The following is a 16998-nucleotide window of genomic DNA, read 5'->3' on the forward strand; positions in this document are numbered from 1 at the left end:
TGTGCAGAGTAGAAAGTGCCAGCTCTTGAGGAAAGATGAGCCAGGGGTCTTAGATTTTTTCCTTTCTTTTCTTTTTTTAAAAAAGATTTTATTTATTTATTCATGAGGGACACAGAGAGAGAGGCAGAGACACAGGCCGAAGGAGAAGCAGGTTCCCTGTGGGGAGCCCAATGTGGGACTCACCGCCGGACCCCGGGATCATGCCATAAACTGAAGGCAGATGCTCAACCACTGAGCCACCCAGGTGCCCTGACAGATTTCAGTATCTCCAGGTTTGGTTCTTGGCTTTGATTTCAATCTGTCTCCTCAGGTGAGATACTGCCCCTGCCTGGGCCACCGGTCCCTCTCTGCATAATGGAAGGGCTGGATCTGTGGTCCTTACTGACACCTCAGCTATCTGATCTGGGGTGACAGCTCTTATAGATAAGACCCCACTCCCTGGCAGCCTTCTTAGTGGTCAGCATGTGACCCCTATGCTTACAGAGGCCGGGCTCAGCTGTGTTGCTCAGCTGAAGTCCCAATAGTGTACTCAGGACCACTCCAGTCCAGCAACTCTCTTGCTCCCAGCCCAGGTGCCTTGATTCAGCCTGCACCTCTTGCCCAGCCCAAGAGGCATCCAGGACGACTGTACATCCCCTGAGCATGATTGTGACATCCCCACTGGGGTCCATGGAGAGGTTGGGAACTGGCTGACCTTAATAGTTGGGTCATCCCTGGGGGACACTCAGTGCCCCAAGGCCCATAGTTACTGTCAGCATGTTGGCTCATCCTGAGGGTTACTGCATACCCTCATCGGGGCCACTCAGAGATACACAGGGTGAGGTGAGTCCACCTCCATCTACTTGACATACTGAGCCATGTTTTGGTGCGGTTTAGTTTAATCATAGGGTTGCATCTCACAGAAATGTCTGAAGCTTGCTGGTCTGGTCCTGTCACAGAGGCAAAAGCAAATCTGTTGAGGAATGAAGGGCATCATGAGCAGATGGAGAACCAGGAAGCATGGGCCCCAGCCTGGCCTTTGGCTCTATCCCTCCCTCAGAAAAGCCTGTGTCCATTTCAGGTGCAGAGGAAATCTTTCCGTAAGTCTTAAAACTCTTTGGGCCCAGATCGTGAAAGAATTAGCAGTGATGAGTCTCCTTTGCTCCTGGAGGAGACCTGCCTCCTTCACAGCCTGGGTACTTTGACCCTAGAAGAGGAGGCAAAGGGCTAAGCATGCATTTATATTTTGGGGGAGGTGAGACACAGCCAGCCTGGACACCAGAGGAGGTGTTTCTGGAGAAATGCCTTTCTTAGAAAAGCCCAGAATGTTTGGAGGCAAATTAATTGATTCCATCCTCTATCCTGTCCTCCTCCACCCCTGCCTTCCCTACATAGGGTGCTAGAATGGTAACTAACTTGGTGGGCTAAGGCCTGAGCTCTAAGGGATCCTGAGGTCAGGCTAGAATCTTGGAGGAAGGATAGGAGGTGGTCAAGGAATGGGCAGACCCAAGAAGGGTCCCAAAGCTGGGTATGCTGCAACAGCCAGTTTTAGGGACCTGAGCAGCTGCCATCAGCAGCTGCAAAAGCTGCCAAGCAACTCACCGTATGCCAGACATCCTGTGTGCGTCATTCACTTAATACCCACTACCACACCCTAAGGTCCGTATGGCTGCTGGCCCTGTTCATTTACCCAACATGTTGTGTATGTGCCTGCTGTATGCCAGGCACAGAGCTAGGTGCTAGGACTCAGTGGTGAACAAAAGTCTCCATCATACCCCTCCTCTCAGGCTCTGTCCAGCAGACAGGAATTGGGCCACTCCACCTGTGGTGGGGTAGGGGGGAGGGAACAGGACAGGCTGGGAGTCAGGAAGGGCATGGGGCAGGAAGTAGGAGGATGGAGGAGTAGCTGGAGATCAGGGCTGTGTACCTGGTCTGAGGGTTACCCATGCCTGCTATCCAGGGCCGTGACAGCCTGAGTTGTTGCTCTCCCAGGCTAGGGTTCTCCAGAACTGCCCACCTGGGACGTGCATATTCTTCTGGGGCCTTGTCTCCTGGATAAGTTCTCTGAGCGCTGAGAACATGGAGACCCATAGGCTTTCCCTGGCCTTTCCACCACAGGAAGCTCTAAAAAATGTCTGAGGCAGGTGGTGTCCTGGCCCTGCTCCTGTATGTGTAGGACAGTGTCCGTGGCTTTAGTTTGTCAGTTCACTATAGTGCCAGAAGGAAACTTGTTCTGTTGAGTCAATCCCTTGCAGCAGCAGTGGAAAATGAACATGTGTTTATTACATCCTTTTCCGTGTGCCAGGAGAGTGATCTTTTGTGAACTCAGGAAAGGTTCTTAAGAAGCCAGGGAAGGTTCCTGCAGGCCAAGATTTCTCAACTCTGCAGAGTTCTAAGTCACTAGCATCTGGGCCCCAGGGGCTTAGCTAGCAGGACAAAACAAAGACAGTTCACCTGAGCAAGTACAGGGAGGGTAGAACCCAAGATCGGAGGATGTCCTCAAGCCTCTGATCTCGGCTAAGCCAGGTCACAGCAGCAGGGCCAGGACAGCCAGTATTTACTGAGCCCTTATCCTGCACCAAGCACTATGCTGAGAGCTCTGCAGGTGTTTAATCTTTCCAGAAACCCAATTCCTAGACATTAACAAAGGGGATCCCCAGGCATCAGTAGCTTCCTGCCCGGCCTGGGGTCACTCCCTAGTGGGAGGTGGAGCTGAGATGAAACCTCAGGCATTCTGACTAGGGCCCACTGATGCTGCTTCTGTTTCCTGCCCTGGGATTTTCTAGAACCTGAGACTAGGGCAGCTTTGATTAACACCTGGGCCTTTGCACACATTCCTCACAAATCCAGCTTCAAAATTGAGGGGGTAAGTGGGCTGGGGGGCACATCTCCAAACTGACATTGTTCAAGTAACAGACACAGCTCACGGATTCCCAAGAATGGGTCTGGATTCTGTGGCTTTGGGCAGCCCCTCTCTGCCTGGGCCATTGTTCCTTCACCTTCTAGGCAAGCTTCTTAGGGGAAAGTCTTTGGAGGCTGGGCAGGATCTCCACTGGGGCTGGAGCAGGGGCAGGCAGGCAGTGTGTCACCAGGCAGTACTTTCTGCCAGGAATCTCTCTAGGAAGGGAGGAAGGATGCAGTTTACTTGTTCCTCAGAGACCCTCTAGGCCCGACATGGAGAGCTCAGAGACTCACTTGAACCATGGAGGTAGCATAAGTGAGCAGAGGTACCTGGAAAATGTACCCTGTTCTGTTTTTCTTGATACCCATAGCTCTCCTAACCCATGTTTCCTTTTTTCTCTTGATCGAAACATGTACACAGAACATGTTTCACTTTCCCTATCACTCTGCTATTACAAAATGAGCAAGCTGCAGCACGTGTCAGCTCCAGTGCCAGGGAGATAGTAGGGAGTAGTGGGGACTGTTGTAAGCCAAACCCACATTGTGTCCAAAGTGGGTGGCTACAACTTCATCCCAGGTCATGGTGGCCACATGGCTTAGATTGGAAATTGTCAGGCAATTTCATTAAAAACAAAACCTGCTGCAAACACAGTATCATGAAGTCCAATGTGTTGACGTGGCCTGGGATAGTGTGGAGCTAGTGCTGGCTGCAAGCTTGCAGTCTGGGCCCTGAGTCAGGCCCGCTCTGCATGGTGACTGTGCTGAGATGGGCATTTCCAGGCAGCCTCGGGCCAGGCTTGTCAAATTGTCTATGGTTTGTAGCTTTACCCCAGAAATGCTTGACCACTTCTCGGTTGGAGACAATGGGCCATGAGGGACTGTATTCGTATTCTGAACTCAGGTGCTGGAGGCCTCTGGCATCCCCCCTTTGGGACATGTGAAGGTAGCATGGAGGTCACATTGGGGTTAGAGGTCAGCTTACCTGAAGGCTTGCAATTAGAAAGCCAGTGGGATCATCCTGATTATCTGTTAGTGGTGACCTTGTGTTGAAAATGTACACAAGAGAGGACATTAAATGTGGAGGGAGAAAATGCTCATCCCCCCAGATACAGTCACTGTTAATACATTAATGTGTTTCCATTTCCTTTTCCTTTTCTCAATATATGGATTAAATATCTTAAGAGGTTATACTCGTACATATACTCGTACATATACAGGATATACTCATATCCTGTTTTTAACTCAATTTGACAACATTTTCCATGTAATGAAAATGGCATTTAAAATTATTTATAATGGAGGACTAATATTTAATTAGATGTGCAATATTCCATCACTGTGCTTATGTGGACACGTGTGGAGAGCGATGATACAGTGTGGCAAAAATTCAGTTCCTGGAGTGAGACCACCCACTTCTAGTCCTCCCTTCCCTAGAACCTGGGAGCTCTAGATATCTCCACTAATGTCACTGGACACAGCTATAGTGGCTACTTCATAACTGGGATATAATGGGATGATGGATTGAACACGAAGAACTCAGCACCATGCCTGGCACACCAAACACCTGAAATAAATGTTAGGTGTACTATTAAACTTATGTCACCATCTTCCTGGTGATGGATGTTTATGTTGCTGATGGTTCATCCTCTTTTAAGCATGGTGATGTGGTCAGGAGATCTGTCCATATGGAGTTGCTTTCATGTAGGGTTATTTCTCTAAATGTGTGGGCTCTTTGATTCATGAATGAGTCAAAAGGTCTGGCCATTCTTAAGAATCTTGGCACATATTATGAAATTGTTATACAGAAGGGTTTTACCAAATTCAGAAGTTGCTGAAGTTGAGAGGGAAGCTCCATTTGGCACTGACTGTGGTTGCATACTAAACAGCAGTTAGCCCTCATGTAAACTGTTGCAACTTCATGGAGGTTTTCTCCTGGTGCCCCTGCCACTTGGCAGGCAGGGAGAGGCTGGCCTGAGTTCCGCTGGCTGTGACCTGGACTGTAAGGCACCGGTGAAGAAACCCTCCCTCTGGAAGTCATCATTACCCTTTGTGTGGGCATGAGCCTCCCTGGGTGCCCTGCTGGGCCTGAACTGGAATTCAGGGCTGTGATTCCAGAGGCCAGCAGTCCCTCTGCTGCCAGGGCCAAGTCACATCCTGGAGGGAGGTCTGATGGCCAGTGACACTCATTTCTCTCCAGTGTGGGAGTTTTGAGGTCTATGTTTTCATTCAGAGCCTAATTAATGTGCAAATCACAAAAGCCTTAATGCCCTAGGAGGGGAGAGTTTGGGGACTGGAGGAGGACTCAGCATTAACTCTGTGCTGACCATCCTATAATTTAACTGGGCCCAGCTGGAGGTAGAAGGCTAAGTGTGACACTTCTTGGAACTCACTCTCTGGCTCCTTCATCTGCCAGCATTTCCTGAGCTCTTTCTCTGAGCCAAGCAGAGTAGATAAATCAGAGGTAGCAGATACCCAGCCCCTGCCTTCAGGGAGCACACAGTCTAGTGGGGGAATCAGATGGGTAGAGCAGAATGAGAAGGGCCTGTGGAAAGCTCTGGAACCTCGGAGTGAACTATTTGGTTAGGGCAGACTACAATGTGGGGAGGAGATGGCACAGGGTGAGTTGTGAAGAGCTTGGATTTCTTAGCTGAGGGTAGGCTAAGATGTCATTTTGCAGGCTGTGAGGTGTCCTGGACACCAGAAGACCTGAGCAGAGCTGTGTGGCAGGAAGGTGGATCCAGCCTTCAGGAAAGGTTAAAGGGATGGGGAAAGTAAAGTGGGCGGGTTGATTTGGGAGCTGCTACCACAGACCAGAGAAGAGACAGAAGCAGGGAGCCCAGGGCCTTGGGCTTTGGGAATGGAGGGAAGTGGCAGATTGGAGGCATCTGTGATGGAGAATCAGTGGGCTAAGCAGGAGAGAGGAAAGTGTCTAAAATGACCCAGGATGTCACAGTTGGGTGACTGTGAGGGAGGAGCCACCCCCACCCACCTCAGGGAATGAAATGGCATGGGAAGTACGTGAGGCAGCCCTTGGTGGGGGGCAGCGATCCATACATGCTTTCTGTCACTTGCTGCTGTTTCGGAGACTGGCAGGAGGGCAGGCTTGAGTGAGAGCATGCTGAGTTCGGCTGAGGCTTCGTGCGTGAGGTACAGCAGCTGAAAGGAAGAGTCAGGGCTCTGACAGAGAAGTGACAGCTGAGGCCATGAATTTGATGCAGATGCCAAGGTGAACTGAAAGGAAGAGGCTGGAGATGAAGGAAAAGATTCAGTAGAAGAACTCAGGGAGGAAGGAGCCCCAGCAACACTGGTATCTGTGTTCAGCAGTTACTGAGCCATACCATGTGTGCTGTGCTAATGCACACCTACAATTGAATCATCACAGCAACTGTGTAAAAGAGGTGCCATCATTCTCTTTATCCTAACAGATAGGGACACTGAGGTTCAGGTTGTGTGCCGTGTCTGTGCTCCCTCATGTGTGACACACTGCAGACAGGGTATGGCCCTGGGGCCATCCACCTCCACTGCCTCTGGAGGCACAGTCCTGAGAAACTCCTGTTACCAGAATAGGCCAAAAGGAATCAAGAGGGGAGACTTGCTGAATTTGGGTGGGGGGTGGGCGGACACTAGGGACAGAGACCTAGGGGTGAGGAAGTAAAAAGCCTTTCATTTCCAAGTGGGAGAGGAGAACAAAACAGATAATTCAAAGAGAATTTTGAGGGCAAGAGGAAGGAGGTTGAGGGAGCCCTCATCATAAGGCCGGGCTCTACCGTGTTTAAAATGACCCTAACAGAATGAATGGGGTGGAGCATGGCCAGTACTTAAGGAGGAGAAGGTCCTAATTTCTGAGCATGCCTAGGTGAGATAAATAGGGCTGGAATGGTCATATCAGAGAGGGCTGCCTGAGGGGTGGACCTGGGTGGATGAGATCAAAACCACACACCAGAACACAAAGCCTATCTGAGCCCAAGGAGCTACATGGTGACAAAATGTGGTAAAACCATTTCTCCGATTTTTCTGAATTTTCAGAAATATCTGGTTGGAAAGGTCTCCAACTGTGCCTTGCAGGCCCTGACTACATCATTTCTTCTCTTTGGCCACACCATAAAGATGTGTGGCTTCCAAGAAAAACACTCTTCTCCAGGCAGGTTGGCCTTGGGGAGGAGCAGCCTTCTGATAACAGTAGAGTTTTCAAGACATTCCCATTGCAGGACAAGAATTACTGAAGCTAAGCTCCCTGAATGTTGCTCCATTTATTTCCTAAAGAAGAGAGCCTATGTGGGAGGACAGGAACCCTTGGAGCATGACAAGGGACTGAAGACAAGCTCGGACCATACAGCCTGAGCCTTCTTCTCCAGTAGACTGTGGGCTGCCAATAGGAAGTGAGGGCTGGAGCAACTGCAGCCTAAAAGCGAAGGGAGGAAATTTATGAAGAGGCCAGGCATTTAACCACATAGTCCAAGAGGAATCGTTGAATTCTGGATGGTTTGGCTGAATCATTTACAAACCATGGTCCCACATAGCTAGCAGAGATGAATGACAGTGCATACAATGTAACACACTGTTGTGAGGTTATGTGCTTGGGTAACACATCCATTTGGTCTTCAAATCAATTGATGAGATCAGGTATTGTTCTGATTTCAGGACTCCATGCTAGTAGTAGTGGTAGTTTTGGCCCTGCGTGAGCATCCCCAGTCTCCCACAGTAGGTTTGGCTGCAGGCCACAGCTGCCTGAGGTTGGCAGTTCTAGCACTTCCGGAATCTGGAGTCATATCAGGATAGGGGTAATAAAAACAGGAATGACAGTTTGCCTCAAGTAAAGTGCATTTGCCAACATTCTCACTCAATTTTCACAAAAGCCAAAAGAGATGGGCAGGCTGTTTATTCTTCTCCTTTTATAGGTGGTGGAGGAAACTGAGGGCCATTGTGGTTAAGTCTCTTGCACCAGGTCCTACAGTAAATAGCAACCGAGTAGCAAAGAAAATCCCAACTGCTTCTAATCCAGAGCTCTTTCTGCTAAACCATCTGCCTATTCTCAGAGTCTTGAGATCATAAGGAAACTACTGGACTCTTTGGAAACAGGAACTGGGCAAGAGCATCCCAGTTGGTAATATTCTGAGGAAATGAACTGAGCTGTTTGACCAGCCTGCTTAAACCCAAATTGCAGAAGTTCTACTCAGCCTGTCTGCTGGAAGATGTATATCCACATCACTGCATGCTTCCATGGCATTTTTGGAAGAGCATGGTAGCTGAGACCATGATGTAGGAGTTGCTTTTAGTATCTGCAGCCTGTGGCCAAAAGGATCAGATAGGCCCAGGCTTGGGTGAGTGAATGCCAGGCATGGGAGGGAAACTTTGGGAGGCCCGAGTCCTGAGAGCTGCCTGGTTAAATGCTCAAGTATTTATTGAATGGATGTTGAGGCATATATGGGACAGGATGTCAGGCACAGGGTCCTAGTGCTCTGGGAAAAGCCACAGTGTGCTTTTCATGTCATCAGGAAACTCATTGCATGGGTTCAAACAACATGCTCAGAAGTAGCAGCATCCAGAACAGACCTTAAAATAGAGGGTAGAGCCTCTGGCATGGGCTAGTATGTGTGTGGGGGGAGGGTGTCCCATCTTTTCCTAAGAATACTTTTTAAGTATATTAAATGGGGTCCAACCCATAGAATAGCACTGTTCATTAAGTGTCTGTGGATTAAGAAACCACATACAATAAGAAGTTACCATGGATAATTATTATATTTAAGTAAATTTTTGTGTTTAAGTAGATTTTTTGTTTCCCCACAATAACACCTACACATGAGAAAAGTGATCACACATGTATGTGAGATATTTTAGGAGTCCTGTGAATCTATAATACTTACCAATTTGTGGGTCCCTTGAAATAAGTCCATGTTCCCAATTTCCATTTGAGAGTCCACTGGCCCAGAAGTATTTGAGCACAGAAAATGTGGTAACCTGTACATCACTGACTGGGGACCAGCAGGACTTCATCTATGGATGGCTTAGTTATTATAAATTTTCTGTAGAAAGTGACCTGTTGAGAAATAATGTAGTGTTTTTAATCCCACCACTGACTGCACACACAGGAGAAGTCTTGTGGCTCTTTCCCTTCCTGGCTTCTGAGAGACAAATCTAGGTTGTGCATCTGGGCTGGCTCAGCCCCTCTAAAGTGGGAGAACCCCCAAGAGGTGGCTGCATGGGTACCTGTTAGGACTGGCCAAACCTGGAAACCCCTACTCCCTGCAGAAGCACCTGCCTTCAGAGGGACCTCCTGGCCCAGGCAGGGGTCAGTAAGCACGACACCTTGCACTGGTGCAGAGCAGTGAAGTCAGACATCCACACCATGTAGTCTAAGGAATGATGCAAGGGACTGAGCTGAGGGAGGTGGGGATGATGCTAGGGACGAGGTGAGGGAGTTTGGAGGAGAGGGAATTTTTAGATCCGTATAGGCTCTCCTCTGCTCCTGGATGAAGATTAGGAGCTGGGTAGGGGCCAAGTTCATTGACTTTTGGCATCTTGCCTGGATAGGGGGTTTGAATTGATCCTAAGTGAATTTGGGAAAACAAACCCACAGGCATCCTGAGCATTGCAGGTTTTTAATCCATACATATCATATAATAAAAGGTAATAGGGTCTTCATTTAGAGTACAGAAAAAAAAATGGTCTCAGTGGCAAAGCCTCATGATAAATGATCAAAATTTGATTCATGATTTTATCCCCATGGTAGAACAAAAAATTCTAATTAGAGAAACTAAATATAGTTTGTCCCAGAAAAAATATGCCCTATGTGAATCCCTTCACACGCATGCATATGCCTCCAAGCCAAGCCCTGAAGGTTCAAGAACAACAGGCAAAAAGCTGGTGGTTCAGAGTGAGCAGAGTACTCACCCAGCACCTCACCCCCTTCCTCGTGCACAAACATGCTGGTCCACGGATTTCAGTTGTGCCTATTTCCAAGAGCTGCTTGCCGGCAACCTCCCAAATCCATTTTTAAAGGTCAACAAAGTTTGTTTTAAACAGCTAGAGTTACCAAGAACTCTGATTCAGCGTTTTACTAAGAGGAGCGGCCAAGCCACGCCTCCCCAGGCCCTGTCTCCCAAACTCCGCCTCCTAAGCCGTGCCTCCCCTCAGGCCACTCTTCCCTAGGGTCGCGTCTCCCAAGCCCTAAGCCCTCCTCTCGGGTCACGCCCCCTAACCAGTGCCACCCCCAGGCCACGCCTCCCAAGCCCAGCCTCAGCCTCTCTTGGAGCAACTGATAGAGTTGCTGCTGTTTTCTGCTTTGTGGTCCCATATGAATCGTCCATGTCACTATTGCTACTGCAGATAGGCCCATAACAACCATCGACTAGTTGAAAGATTTGCTTCTTGTTGAGTAGCACACCACTGATGTCACAGAGCTCTTAGACCTTGAAAAGCAAGCAGGAGAGAGTAGGTAGGCTTGGAATCTTCACTGCGTCTTAGTGGGCTGTGACCAAAACAGGTTGTTTCAAGCATAAGATGTCATTTTCTCAGTAGGGTGTGGTGCCGCAGGTGCCTGCAGTTGTCAAAACTCATCAACTGTACACCTACGAGCTACACCTTTTATTGAATGTAAATTATATCTAAATTAAAAAGGAAACTAATAAAAACAAAGATAGGAGGCCAGAGAAGGAGAAAACCAGTGGCTCCTAAGAGTCATTAGTCCTCTAATGGGAGGAGAGGAAATCCAGCCAAGAATGCATCATCTCAATGTGATCAAGAAAACAGCAAACAAATCCCAAATGAGGAAGTTTCTATTCGTAAGAAGGGAGGCAACATACTAAAAACATGTCAGTATCATTAAAAACAAAGAAAAGCTGTAGAAATGCTCCAGATTAAAGAAAGCTAGGGGCACCTGGCTAGCTCAGTCGGTGGAGTGTGCAACTCTTGATCTTGGGGGGTCCTTAGTTTGAACCCCATGTTGGGTGTAGAGCTTACTAAGAATAAAATTAAAGGTTAAGAATCATAACTAAATGCACTGCCTGATTAGACTAAAATCCTACACTAGGGAGGGGAGGGATGCCATGCAGGGTCAGTATGAGATCAAGCGATAATTTGAGTATAGACAGTACATTAGGTAAAGGTATTGTCAATATAGATTATGAAACTGATAACTACTGTTGCATGTAAGGCAGTATCCCTATTCTTAGGAAATACATATCGTAGCATTTAGGGGTAAAGGGCCATTTAGTATCTAACTCTGAAATGGTTCAGAGAAAGTATCATGTATGTATGTGTGATAAAAATATGCATATGTATACAGAAGAATTTCCTTATTGCTTACCTTGAGAAAAGGGATAAAAAAAAGTACAAGTTTGGGTCTTGTTGACATTGTTGGTTCAAAGTTTGTCAGATGTTTTTCCAACTTTGGCACCTCCAAACAAGGAAGATTTTTATCAGATACGCTCCTATCAGTAACTCCTGAAAAGTCACATCATATCCTTAGCTGATGCATACAGCCCTTGATTCCAGGTCAGGTGATGAACACAGCCCAGGCAAAGTTTATGGATTGGGGCAGGGGCATCTGTTCAGTAAGAAGGGAGGGGCAAGAGAAAGAGTGCACACATGCCATAAAATAAATGAGGTAAAATGAGGTCAATAGGTGAATCTGGGTAAAGGATATATAAGAGTGTTCTTTGTATGATTGTTCTTTTGCCCTTTTTTGCAAATTTGAAATTATATCCAAATAAGTGCACATGTGTGTGTGCATGCTTTAACACTGGGGATGAAGGAGCTAGAAGGAGTTCTAGAGGCTTTGCAGAATTGACTTGTGTCCAGAAGGCACTGGCTACCAGTTCAGATTCGTATCCATATTCCAGGTTATGGCAGTCCCCATGACAATTACATTGGTTTAATAGCCATAAATAGATAATTCTCAGGCAATAAAAACAAGATTGCTCATGTTACAAACCTGGGGCAACATGAGTGTTTCCTTATTGCTTATCCTGAGAAGAAAAGGGGGGAAAAAGTACAGGTTTTTTTGTTGACAAGGCATGTTGGAGGTTGGGCAAGTATTTTTTTTTTCAACATCTATACCTCTACACAAACAAAATATTATCAGGACACCCTCCTTCAATCAGTAACTTCTGAGAGCCACATCATACCTATAATTGATTCAGGGAAACCTTGACTCCTGGGTCAGGTCACAGTTACTTGGACATGAGCATGACCCAGGTAAAGTTTATATGGTAGGACAACTGTATCTATTCGATCTCATCCTAGAATTTCCCAGGATGATCCGGGCAGCATCCTTGTGGATTTGGGAAAGGAAGGGGTGTGCAGTGGTCTCTCAGTAGGCTTTCAAATACCACATTGTCTGATCCTGCTCTAAACTCAGAGGGTGCTTTTCCACCAGGAGTGGCCACCACTCTTGCTCCCTTCCTGGGGGGTCTGCTGTGGAAACGAATGGGACTTAGTCTCCTGCCCACACTGTAGTTGGCTGAACGCACATTGCAGCGATTAGTCTCCTCCCTACACACAAAAAGAAAATATAGGACTCATTTGTTCAAACACACTTCCCAGGCAAATAAAAAGCTTTCCCTTTATCTTACCTCCTTCTGGAATGAGCGAAAGGACAGGTTGCTGTTGACTTCAAATCTTCAGTTTGGACTACGGAATCATGAAGCTGAAGATTTTCTCCTCACCTTTCATCTGATAAAGATGGAACTGTTTGGGGAACTTGGAAATTCAACTGTTCAGTAGTGAAAGTTACTGCCTCTTTGTCAGCATGTTCAAAACTAAACTGAGATGCCACATACAGGGAACTAAACCCAGGCAGCAAATAGGTGTGTGTCACAGGCAAGCTTCATTCTGTTTCTTTTCTGTTAATTCCACATTAGTTCTTCAGGAACAGAATGTTGAGAATAAGAGTCTACTTTATCTGCACTAGGACCAGGAGGCCTCTCTGGCCATGAGTCAGAGCTGAGCTAAAGGGTTCATAGATGCGGAGATGAGCATCAGACAAGGAGCCAGGGGAGCCAGGTGGAAGGATTAAAAAGAAGAGACAGAGTCACTGCATGCTGGCTACACACACTCCTAGAAGAAGCTACAGGACGTCATATTCCATGATCTGCCAGCAGAGACCCTGGAGGTAGACAGGGAGACAGCAGCCCCATGCCTCCGGACTTGGGCCAGTGGCATCAGGGCTGTCCTACAGCTGCTTCAGGGTGCGGCCTGGTCATGGCTGGAGTGACAGCATGTCTGGCCCTCCAGCCCATGTGTCCTGCTTCCAATTCATGCCAATTACCTACATCTCAGTAATAATCTGTTGATAACTTATTCTATCCCAACAGTGTTCCTAGTACCCTGTTGAATACTTTATAGGTATTACCTTATGTATACTCACCTGTTCTCTTCTTTTCCCTTTAAAATTTTTTTTCAGCTTTATTAAGATATAACTGACATGTAACATTGTGTAAGTTCAAAGTATACAACTCAATTATTTAATATGCAAGTGTATTGTGAAGTGGTTACCAAGGTAAGGTTAGTTAACACATTCATCATATCCTATAGTTACTATTCATGTGTGTGTGTGTGTGTGTGTGTGTGTGTGTGTGTGTGTAGAATTTTAAGATCTACTTTCTTAGCGACTTTGTATACAATAAATAGTGGCCTGTTCTCTTTTTTAAAGATAGGCAACTAAAGGCCGAAAAAAGGTGGCCTACCAAGGTTGAAAAGCTTTTAAGTAGTGGGTTTAGGATTTGGAACCAGAGCAATCTGGGTCCAGATCTCATATGCTTTTTTACCACACTGTGCACAAGCACACACAAGCCTCTCTCACGCACACACACCCACACCCACCCACACCCCATACACAGTATATTGGATTTTGCAACCTCTGCTTCAGAAAAGAGCTTGGTACAGCTTGTTCATTTTGATCCTGGGCATTCTGCAGTCACTGCTGCTTACAAACACATAGTGATGGTTGACCAGAAACCATCCAGGCAACTGGTGCCTTTTCACTCAGCAGGTATTATCTCCAGTCTGGCTGCATATCAGGCTGCACACCTCAGGTTTTCTGTTGGAACTTCAGAATCTTGATGTGACCTGCTAAGGTCATAAGTGTTAGTAAAAACTTTGGGAAAAACAGGCTGCACAAGTGGAAATTGTCAATAGGCTGGGCTGGCTCAAGGGCTGGAGATTGGTCAGTCATTTGCCTCCTGGGTCACTTGCCATCTTCTCCCCCCTGTCTTTGCAGCCAACCTTGCTTTGAAACCCCGGGCAGTGGCTCTTGGGAAGCAGCCCGTCTACCAGGGGCCTGTGCATTGTATCGCAACCATCGTGCGGACCGAGGGCCTGGCAGGGATGTACCGGGGTGTTGGTGCCATGCTGCTGAGGGATGTCCCAGGCTACTGCCTCTACTTCATCCCCTATGTGTTCCTGAATGACTGGATCACACCTGAGGCCTGCACAGGCCCCAACCCGTGTGCCGTGTGGCTGGCCGGTGGCATGGCAGGTAAGGGCAACCACACTGATCCCCGTCCCCATGCTGACCCCTGTAGTGAGATGGCTGGGGAACCTATCATGCCATTCTCAGTCCAGGAAAGGGCACAATTAATCTAGTTACTCATGCAACAGTTCTTTGTTCAGCACCCTCTATGTGCCAGACCTAGCCAGACAGAGAAAAGGCTGGGGATGGGAAATGGTCTCCCTCTTTTTTGCCTCTCCTTCCCTCTGGACCTGTGGGAATGGCAGGTCCCTATGCCAGATTGTTGAACTTTCAGTTAGAAGATGTATTCTGACCATTTATTCTGTGTCAGGTATTGCTGAGGTTTGAAAAGGAAATCTGTTATTGGGGTTCACCTGTTTTGAATGTTGACACAGCAAACCTTTCTAATATGAGAATTTCATTAACTCCATAAGGGAGGAATCAGTCTCCCCATTTTTCAGATGAGAAAGCCAAGGCTCAGAGACATTAAGTGACCAACCTCAGGACACACAGCTAGTGAAGACAGTATGGCAGGGACTTAGTGGTCAGCAAGATCCCAGTTCAAATCCACACTTATTCACTGGGTGACCATGAGTTGGTTACTTAGTCTCACTACTCAGAAATCACACAGCACCTCCACTTCATCTAGGGTCAAAATTAGTGTTCTTGCAGTGATTTTCAGTCCCCTTCTGATCCAGCTGCCTATCAGCCTTCTGCATTCCTTTTCTACTCCTACGTCTTGGCTCGCTCTGCTCCAGCCACACCAGTCTCCTTGCTGCAACCTGACCATGCCTGGCTTCTCCCCACCACGAGGTCTTTGAACTTACTATTCCTACTCCTGGATTTAGCCAGGAGTAGGAATAGTAAGTCATTTTGTAGGTCATCAGAGACCGTAACAAGACCCATTTTGGTCAAGAGAAGAGTGTGGAAACCCAATTGAAATGGGATCTAGAGAGAATGGGATTAAAGAAATCAGATAGTCCAAGTATACATGACACTTCTGAGGGGTTTGGCTGTGCTGTGTTGGGGAAGAGAGGTGTGCAGCTATAGCCAGGGCAGGGTAAGGAAGGCAAGAGCGGGTTGCTTTTCAAGAAGGCTGATAACATGGCACATGTGATGCTGATGGGGAAGATCTTCTGGAGAGAAGAAAATTGTCATTCTTCTCCCCACTTTCTCCTCCCCTCCTCCTCCTCCTCACCTGTGCTCTAAGCTCAGCAAACACATAATGAAGCTTATGTCTTAGCCACCAAACACCTGTGTCTGCCCTCTGCCCCCATGTGTCTGAGGCCTGTGCCAGCTCCCTGTAAGTGCTCAGTAAGAGATGACAGATAAGGCCCCATCCATTCTCACTTCTGGTGAAAGCAGGTATGAGTGGCCTGGTAGGCAGACCTCATTTTGTAATAGCCTTGCCCGTGGGCTGAGGAACAGGGGAGTATGCCAGGGCAGTCCCTGGACAGACTCCAGGGGAAGCAGCCTCATTATCCTGGCAGGAGGCAAGAGGGTGGGATACGGTTCCCAGAGGACCATGGGCAGGAAGCCGAGGGGCTGGAGGCTAGGATGGGCAGAGGGTCCAAGGCAGGCTAAGGTCTCTTTTGAGAGTCCCTGGGCAGCAACTATTAAACCTTGTAAACCAGATGCCTTGGACTTTGGCATCTGTGTGTTTTTCTCTTACTGTCTAGAATGTGCCAGTTTCAGTGTTTATACAGTAACCTGGCACTGTTTTCCTAGAGTCCCTTAAAGTCACCAAAATGCTCAAACTAGGGCACCTGAACTTCTCCAATGAGGATGACCCAGTGTTATTTTGTCCCAAGGCGTCTATTTCAGATATCTGGAAAAGTTACTAGATTTGTAAAGACCTGCCCCTACTCTTTTAGTCCTTAGCCTGGCCCTTTGTTGGCAAGCAGCCTACCTGCAAGTGTTTGCCTTAGCTTCTCTGAATTCAGAGTAGGTTCTGTCTCTGGGGGAGCTGCAAGCTTTCCACCTCAGGCTTCACTCTGGGTTCTCACCTGTGGTGCCTCAGAAAGGCACTGTAAAGAATTGGCCCACCTCTTCAGTGGGACATGTTCCTGTTTCTTCAATAAAAGCTGCTAATAAAGGCATCTACTTATAAAGGACTGGCTGTGGGTCTGGCACTGTGCTGAATGCTCTCACGTGCATCCATTTATTTGTCCTAACAGTAACCTCATGAAGATAAGTACTATTGCTCCATTTTACAGATGGCAAACCCAAGGCCTAGAGGAGGAGACTTCTGTAAAGCCCAGAGAGAGTGGTGAGGGAAGTTCAGGGATGGCCTTCACAGGTCTTGACTGAGCTCTTGCCACTTCCCCAGCAGCTTGTTAACCTGTCAATGGTGGAAATAGGCAGGGAACCATGTCCCCTCCAGACCCCAAACAGCCAGTCCCTGATACCTGATTGTCTCTTTACAGGTGCAATTTCTTGGGGGACAGCAACTCCTATGGATGTTGTGAAAAGTCGACTCCAAGCTGACGGTGTTTATTTAAACAAATACAAAGGTGTCCTGGATTGTATCTCCCAGAGTTACCAGAAGGAAGGTCTTAAAGTAAGCCCATCAGCAGTCATGTGGGGCCAGTGTCAGTCCCTGGAAGGTGGGCTGGCCAGTCTTTGGGGGCATATGAGATTACAGAGGGGGAAGTCAGGAAACCAAAGTA

The 16998-nt window shown here is 47.5% G+C and overlaps 1 protein-coding gene and 1 long non-coding RNA gene across 8 annotated transcripts in view; one reads left to right on the plus strand and one right to left on the minus strand.

The window, feature by feature from the left end:
• SLC25A48 (solute carrier family 25 member 48) overlaps positions 1-16998 on the plus strand; it is a 52402-nt gene that overhangs the window by 12981 nt on the left and 22423 nt on the right. For all 7 annotated transcript variants that reach the window (XR_005366707.1, XM_038552229.1, XM_038552227.1 and 4 more), the window contains 2 exons: positions 14099-14356; positions 16756-16889. Coding sequence is in view for 6 of the 7 variants with exons in the window: in XM_038552229.1 (XP_038408157.1) it covers positions 14099-14356; positions 16756-16889 (392 nt within the window). In the remaining variant the exon portion in view is untranslated. The remainder of the gene's footprint in view (positions 1-14098; positions 14357-16755; positions 16890-16998) is intronic.
• LOC119873897 lies at positions 7116-9969 on the minus strand. Its single transcript, XR_005366709.1, has 3 exons — positions 9772-9969; positions 8745-8917; positions 7116-7639 (listed from the first exon to the last, which is right to left on the minus strand). It is a non-coding gene; the product is annotated as an uncharacterized LOC119873897 (long non-coding RNA).

The sequence above is a fragment of the Canis lupus genome, chromosome 11 (assembly GCF_011100685.1).
Source record: "Canis lupus familiaris isolate Mischka breed German Shepherd chromosome 11, alternate assembly UU_Cfam_GSD_1.0, whole genome shotgun sequence".
NCBI lineage: Eukaryota > Metazoa > Chordata > Mammalia > Carnivora > Canidae > Canis > Canis lupus.